The 8170-nt window shown below is 49.1% G+C and overlaps 1 protein-coding gene across 1 annotated transcript; it reads left to right on the top strand.

The window, feature by feature from the left end:
• The first annotated feature begins 6606 nt into the window (after nucleotides 1–6606).
• On the top strand, nucleotides 6607–7143 carry LOC139361285 (putative uncharacterized protein DIP2C-AS1). The gene is made up of 2 exons (XM_071089902.1): nucleotides 6607–6738; nucleotides 6850–7143. The coding sequence occupies exons 1-2, from the start codon at nucleotides 6671–6673 to the stop codon at nucleotides 7025–7027; spliced, it is 246 nt and encodes an 81-aa protein (XP_070946003.1). The 5' UTR covers nucleotides 6607–6670; the 3' UTR covers nucleotides 7028–7143.
• The last annotated feature ends 1027 nt before the right edge of the window (nucleotides 7144–8170 follow it).

Raw genomic sequence — 8170 nt, 5'->3', positions numbered from 1 at the left:
TCCCCCACCAGCCCTCATGAAGATGATACTCAGATAACGTCCTTCCTCTCCCACCTGGTCAGTACCCAGGGAGAAAGGAACCCGGGTCTCTGTTTGATTTTCTGCCAGTCCATCAAAAAACAGCTGGCCAGCAGCACTGGTGCACAGCACTGCCAAGTTACCCGTGAGGAAAACAAAGCAAAACGAGATATACTCAGGTCAGTTGCGGCAAGTGCTTCCACATCCCTGCTCCAACAAGGAAAGACAGGAGGCCGGGAGGGTGGCTCACACCTCTTGTCCTTCCTTGTTGGGTCAGAGGTACAGAAGCATTTTGGGAGACTGAGGCAGGACAAATGCTTGAATTTGAGACGAGCCTGGGCAAAATAGCAAGACCCTGTCTCTAAAAAAAAAAAAAAAAAAAAAAAATACAAAAATTAGCCAGGTGTGGTATCATGCCTGTAGTCCCAGATACTCAGGGGGCTGAGGTGAGAGGATCACCTGAGTCCAGGAGGCGGAGGTTGCAGGGAGCAAAGATTGCACCACTGCACTCCAGCCTGGGCATCAGGGTGAGACCCTGTATCAAAAAAAAAAGAAAAGAAAGAAATACAGGAGACCACTAATAATTCCAAATATTTTCCAGATATGGTGAAGGAAATCATTTTTCTTCCTACAGCCATTCTAAGGAAACGTTTCTATTTTTCTGCTATACAATTTGATAAGCTGCCATTTCAGATCCTGGCCTCTTTAAGCAGGACTTGCTGGAGTGCTAGCAAAGCAGCGCTCTGAAACCTCAGCATCCTCAGGCCCACCTGGAGGGCAGGTGAAGGATGCTGGGCCTCCACCTCCAAAAGTCACACTGGGGTGGGGCAGATCTGGGGTGAGGCAGGGTTTGTACTTCTAATGCATTGCAGTCTAGGGCCACACCACCCTAAACACGCCCATCTCATCTAATGCATACCAGAGGGAGAAGCCACATGGGGCAGGTCACAGAGCAAGCGTCCAGGCACCAGGTCACCAGTTGTCTATTTAAATGCAAACCCGTCAAACAGCTTAAGTCAAACAGGTTCACCCTCCTAACATATTGGTCAACACAGCTAGTGATAAATATCACTGCTGTTAGACCTTCTGCTCACTGATGACCAGAGCAATGGCCTGAAGCATCAAAGCTGAAGGGTGTGTGCCACGGTCAGGGCTCTGCACACCCCCATCCCAGGCCATCTCACACGGGTGCCTTCACCGGCACTGGGGTCTCACAGACCAGCTCCACACTCACACTTCCTGGGACGCAACCACCCTTTCAGCCCTTCATGCGTCTGTACCCTATAGCAGTGTTCAAGGGAGGCTAATTTAAGAAAGAAATGTAATATGGACATCTGTGAACTCTTCCTCCATATCCACTGAGTGGCCGTCCAGAAACAGAAATATTAAAAAGAAAAAGAAGATTTAAGAGTCAAACACAGGGCCGGGTGCAGTGGCCCATGCCTGTAATCTCAGCACTTTGGGAGGCCAAGGCGGGCGGATCACATGGGGCCAATAGTTTAAGACCAGCCGACCAGCATGGCAAAATCCTGTCTCTACTAAAAATACAAAAATCAGCCAGGCATAGTGGCACATGCCTGTAATCCCAGGTACTAGGGGGGCTGAGGCAAGAGAATTGCTCGAACTGAAAGGGAGAAGTTGCAGTGAGTGGAGGTTGCAGTGAGCCAAGATCATGACACTGCACTTCAATCTGGACGACAGAGCAAGACTCCGTCTCAAAAAAACAAAAACAGGCCAGGCACGGTGGCTCACGCCTGCAATCCCAGCACTTCAGGAGGCCAAGGCGGGTGGATCACAGTGTCAGGAGATCGAGACCATCCTGGTTAACACTGTGAAACCCCGTCTCTACTAAAAATACAAAAAATTTAGCAGGGCGTGGTGCGGGCACCTGTAGTCCCAGCTACTCGGGAGGCTGAGGCAGGAGAATGGCGTGAACCCGGGAGGCGGAGCTTTCAGTGAGCCTGGATGGTGCCACTGCACTCCAGCCTGGGTGACAGAGAGAGACTCCATCTCAAAACAACAACAACAACAACAACAAAAGCACAGAGACTCGTGGAACAAGCCCTTGCCCCACTCCATGTCAGCTGTGCTGTGCCACCCACGAGCATGCCAAGCTCAAAGAGTCATCCACCTGCCTTGCGTAAACAATGTCACTACTCGAATCACAGAGACTGAGATTCCCTAGCCCTCGCCATTGTGCATGTCACTCACAAGGAGGCATGAGGACCCCCGCAATTCACAGGGAATCCATCTGGCCATCCGATGACCATCCATTCATAAATAAAAAGCATTAATTCCTGCTGGGCTGCAGAGGTGTACACATCAATACTTGTTACTGTTCACAAATGTTCCACTTGAGGATGGAGTGACGTTATGGAATTGGGAAGAACTTCACAGACATATGAGGGGTGCATTTAAGGAAAAAGTGTAAGGAAAAGGTGAGAAAATGGAATATGCTCACCTCTGTCTTTTCATCACCCTCTAAATCTTATGATTCCAGTTCTGTTCATTCTGCAGTGAAAAATAACAAGTGATTCACATTCAGACACAAGGTGGCTTAGGAAACTGTGGCTGTTTTACAAAGATGAAACAATTTAGAAGATCAGGATTCCATGAACCTACTTACTTAAAGAGATAAGAGACTGGGAGTTACACATCAGCTTACCAAGGCTGCCCCAAAGTCCAGGAGCCCCTTAGGAGAACAGAGAATGTGCAGCCTCCACAGACCAATGCAGGTGGCTGGGCCCAAGAGTGGGGACAGGGAGGCTGCAGGAGGCTTGCAGAGGGAGCTGTCCCACCAGCCTCTCGCAGAAATTCCTAATTAAACCGTGAGAGTAACTCTGTTTAGTGAATTGTCTCCTGGTTACTAAGAAGAGTGAAGCTGTTGAAAGCCTACAGCCAACCCTCTGGATAACAGTTGAGATGTATTTTAGAGAAGGAAATCATCCTGTCACAATCCCAGACCTGCCAACAGCTGCAAGCACGTCCTGGGAGTGCGGCTTCTTGCTCTGTCAGCACCAGAGCCCACTGTAGAGCCACATGGGTTCTGTCCAACGTTCCCACTTCAGGGAGTCTAGGCAGGTGCAGCTGAAACACCAAGGGGACAACCCCCACCCCCACTTCTCAAAAGTACATGCAGAGGCAGACAGAATGAAACATGGCCCCCAAACCTCAGACGTACGGTTCAGCAACACGGCCCACCATAGAGCCACATGGGCTCTGCTCGATGCCCCCAATTCATAGAGTCTAGGCAGGTCCAGCTGAAACAGCACCTGGGGGGCAACCTCCAACCCCACTTCTCAAAAGTACATGCAGAGGCAGACAGAATAAAACACGGCCCCCGAGCCTCCGACATAAAGTTTGGCACGGGCATCTGTGAAACAAGAACAAAAGTCGCATGGGAAATTGAGCACAAAAATGAAAAAAATAACAGAATTACAGTGAAGATGGATGAGATGGGAGGATTGCGAGGAAGTTGAGAAAGGGACTGAGGACCTGAAGGGGCACATAAGGGTTGGACATTCCCCACAAAGTAACAAAAACACCTCTAGATGAGGTGGGACATCATCTTCATTATGGAAATAAAGGGGAAAAGCCTGAAAACATCAGTTTCCTACCAGGAAGCAAAAATCAAACTGGCTTCAGACTTCTCCTCTACAACACTGGATTCCAAAAGATGAGGATGTGGCATCCGTGGTGTCTTGAGGGAGAGCTGGCACAAACGTCCCAGAGCTGCCGTCTCCAGAAGCAGCTGAAACAGCCTCAGATCCAGCAAACTCTTGTCTTGAAAAATCTATCAGAGTACACCCCCTTATCAAAGGGTCACGTGGCTGCAGGGCTTGTGGTGTAAGGCAATTTAGAAATCTTACTCCGTGCAGACCCTAAACTTGGGAGGCTGCTGGTCACACCCTGGGAGGACCTCAGCCAGCGGGAAGCCCTGTGCCTCCTCTCTGCTCCATCTCTAAAGCCAAGAAACATTTTATGCATAAAATTACATTATTTCCAATTTGTTAAATTGTATATATTAAGTCCACAAAGAGACCAAGAAAATGTATAAAAACATTGATGACTTCATGGTGGTATTATAATTAATTTTTAAACAACACTTGTTGTCTAAATTTTCCAGACTGAAAAAAATACTCTTTTTAGCAAGAAAGGTGCTTTTAAAGTCACCATAAACAATTACATATCCATCCTACGAACGTGGTCTTAAAATAAAAAGTGAAGAGCAAAAACAGCAGAAGGAAGTGCATGAATATGTTGATAACGTTTATCTCTGAATGGGGAGGGGCTGTTTTGTCTTCCATTTCCCTGTGTTTGAAGTGTCACCTCTGTAATGTAATAATAGAGCAAACACAACAGTTGAGGAAACACTGCTGCCCACTAGGACATAAACCAAGTCTCCTCCAAAATGCTGCGACCCCAACCTCTGATTTTTTCTTTTAAATCAGCTAGGTTTTCTCCCCTAAAAAGAAGCATATTGGATCATTACTCTTTAAAGTTAGGTGACTTAACAGGCATACAGACTTAAACACCTTCTGGAAAGGTGATGTGTCAAGTTTAACTAAGATTTGTTTTGTTCTGAAAAGAGCAGGGGCACGTTCCCAGGTGAGGGGACTCCAGGAAACACTGGCTGTGTCCGATGGGACCTCACCTGGAGAAACAAGCGCTCGACGTCTCCACCCTCCACCCGGACTCAGCAGGAAAGGGGTGCAGAGCTGAAGACAGACTCGTCTATAAAAACCCCAAGGGCTGTTTCCAGGAGCTACTCACTGCCCGGTGCCGCCTCACCCTGCCCCCCTGTGCAGGTACCGGAGCTGCTGTCCAGCCTTCCCCAGGCTCTCCACGCCTCCTTCCACCCCATGCCAACCTGCACCACCCAACTTCCCACCGTCACTTACTGACCACCCGCCTTAACTCCCGCATAGCCTGGAAACTGCAAAGCTGCCCGGTAGCAAGAGGGGATGGGCAGTGACCGCACCAGCCAGGTGGCACCTGCTCCCACCAGACTGCAGGGTCACAGCGCCTGCCTCATGGAGCCGTTGTTATGCACAAGTACAGTGGGAAATCAATGCAGCTTTAGCTTTACTTTGGTGCTAAATTAACTTTATAACACTTGGTTATAACATACATTAATTTTTACAGCAATTACTAAAATAACAACTCATAATGCATTCATTTACCATATTCAGAAAAGCAACTGAAAAACCAAACACACAGCAGAATTTTATAGGACTGTAGTAGTTTTTGTTAGGCTGTCAAATTATTTTAAGCTCAAAATTAAAGTAATTAAATCTGTGACTCTCAACTGGGGGAGGTGGGCACACACAGAGAGGGGAAGGTAAAATCCTTTTTTTCTTCCAAACCTCACACAGACCCACTCAGCTGGCAATTTCCATTGCTGGAATTATGTCTTGCTCCTTACGTTAAAAACAACTGCCTTCATGCCTATTAAAAATAATGTTTCTTCCTTTCCTGAGTGACTGTGAAATGAGCCATGGTGGCAAGGTAGGCACGAACAGAGGGAAACTGAGTCCATGTCCACATTTGATGGTGGGCGAGAACAGAAGAAAATTGAGTCCACATCGACATTTGATGGTGGGTGAGAACAGAAGGTAACTAGGTCCGCATCTATATTTGATGGTGGACAAGAACAGAGGGAAACTGAATCCGTGTCCACATTTGATGGTGGGCAAGAACAGAGGGAAAGTGTGTCCAAGTCCACATTTGATGGTTAGCCAGAACAGGGGGAAGCTGGGTCCACGTCCACATTTGATGGTGGGAGAGAACGGGGGAAACTGGGTCCACGTCCACATTTGATGATGGGCGAGAACACGGGGAAACTGGGTCAACGTCCACATTTGATGATGGGCGAGACCAGGGGGAAACTGAGTCCACATCCACATTTGATGGTGGGAGAGAACAGGGGAAAACTCGGTCCACGTCCACATTTGATGGTGGCTTTTAATGCACTGCAGCCTGTGTCCTCTTGACCTTCACTAATTTTCAGGTAGTAAGAAAGCATTTTTTCTTATTGGAAAGGAGAAAACTAAGTGGCTGTAAAATAATATAATTTCCTTAAAGCAAAACAACAGAGAACCAACTTTGACTTTTTCCACATTACCCAGTAATTCTAAGACTCAGGGTTTTGTCATATTACAGCAAATGCCGTTCATTAGGGGGAAATTGGAAGTCAGAACAGTGTGTGCTATTCAAATTCTCAATGAATAATTAACTCAAATGGGTTCAGAGTGCTATAAAATGAAATTAATTTGTTTTTAGTTTAACCCCAAATCCCCAATCCTTTGCCAAATGATCCTCTATGTATCCTACATAAAGGACAGGGTCTTTCTGGCAGAAAACCATTAAAAGTTTTATTTGCAGTAAGAGAAGCATACCTTCTTATTATCAAACAGGTGCATGGCCCCCTTGCGGGGGGATCACCCGTCACCCGCATCCCCGTGTGTCACGGTGTTGCCGCACACCATTAACGCATCAAAACGGAAAAGGAAATGTAAGCAATGTTTGCTGTCCAAAGTTCACGTCAACAACTCCTTATTATGAAGGCACTTCTGAGCCTTTCCTCCTGCCTCTGGGAGCTGCCAGCAACCCAGTTCCAGGAGAGAAAATAGCTCGACACCTCCTGCAGCCCATGGAGCCCTCTTGTTGGGACAAGGTCCCCCCAGGAGAGAGGAACCCCCAGCAGGGTCAACACTGGAGGTCCTGGGAGTGGGTGGTGCTGGGGAGGCCATGCGGGGAGGGCTGTTCCCTGTTCCCTTCCCCTCAGGAGACAGCTTGCCCAAGGTGACACAGCACCGGATGGGATTTCAGGGTCAGGGACCACGGAGCCCGGGGCTGTGGACCACACCAGCGCAAAGCCACTGCATGCCCCAGACTGGGGCTGTGGACCACACCAGCCCACGGCCACTGCATGCCCCAGACCAACACAAGAAGAGTGCAGTCCAACAACATCTTCATCTACGGTAGGTGCCACGGTTATCGTTCCTAAGAGAGCCCATGGCCACTTCTACCAGGTGCTCTCCACTCTTCCCCTGCCCCAGCTGGTCCCCCTGTGACAGCCGTGTCTCTGAGAACGGGGTGTGGAGCCAGGGGGAAAACACAAAATAAACCACCTGCTACTAGAAACAGCCTCGCTGTCCTCAGGGAGCCGGTCCCGGGGCCAGCCTCGCCGTCCTCAAGGAGTCGATCCCGGGGCCAGCCTCGATGGACTCAGGAAGTCGGTTCCAGGACCCCATGGACACCAAATCCAGGCACATTCAAGCCGCACAGGTGGACCTGCTGAATCTGCGTATACAAAGAGTCGGCCCTCCGACACGCGTTTCACATGGCAGGAACAATATTTTCTGCGTGTACAAAGAATCAGCCCTCCGACATGCGTTTCACGTAGCAGAACACTCTATTTTCTCCCTGAGTTTGGTTGAAAAAATCCACCTATAAGTTGACCCGCAAAGCTCAAGCTTGTGTTGGACAAGAGTCAACTGTATGCAATTGACACTGATTCCTACCAACAATATCCAGATCTTACCATGACCAGCACGATAAACAGAATGAGCAAAATTTAAAAACTAAAGCAGAGTTTTTTCCTGCGAGTTGGCCCACTGCATATCCCCTGTGGGAAAGACCACACTGGCTGCTGACCAAACTCCACCGGCCTCTTCCTCCGTCCTGAGGGCATCTTCCTCCATCCTGACAGCAGCCTGGGCTCACCTCAGTACCAGGGCGGGGGAGGGGGACGCACTGTGCACCCTCCCAGCTCTCCTCCGCCCCTTCCCTCAGGCTGGCCCAAGAGCAGCCTGGACAGTCACGTGCTGGGGACACCGAGCTGCCCCTCCTCCGCCAACAGCCTCAGGCCACCTGTCTCATCTGTGACTGAGAAATAGAGCTGCAGCTGGAGGCGGGAGGTGGGACACGCTGGGATCTACCCATGGCCAGGCCGAGCTGCTCGGATCACTCAAGCTTCACTTTCGTCACTCGCTTTACCAAATAGACTAGAATAAAATATGCCACGTCCTCCTTTCCACACACTCCCAAGCCTCCCATCCCACTTCCCGGCGCTGACCCCGTAAGAACACTTTGTGCGTCTTTCCAGATATTTTTATCCTCCTCAAGCACAGAACCACATTCAGAGTGA

Source organism: Macaca nemestrina, unplaced genomic scaffold (genome assembly GCF_043159975.1).
Source record: "Macaca nemestrina isolate mMacNem1 unplaced genomic scaffold, mMacNem.hap1 Scaffold_133, whole genome shotgun sequence".
Classification (NCBI taxonomy): Eukaryota; Metazoa; Chordata; class Mammalia; order Primates; family Cercopithecidae; genus Macaca; species Macaca nemestrina.
This window is presented reverse-complemented; position numbering and strand designations above follow the sequence as displayed.

Bases quoted from the DNA above. Each gene is read 5' to 3' on its own strand.
- LOC139361285 (XM_071089902.1), top strand. From the start codon at position 6,671: ATGGAGCCCTCTTGTTGGGACAAGGTCCCCCCAGGAGAGAGGAACCCC. The intron at 6,739-6,849 runs GTCCTGGGAGTG...ATGGGATTTCAG, and splicing joins CAGCAGGGTCAACACTGGAG to GGTCAGGGACCACGGAGCCC.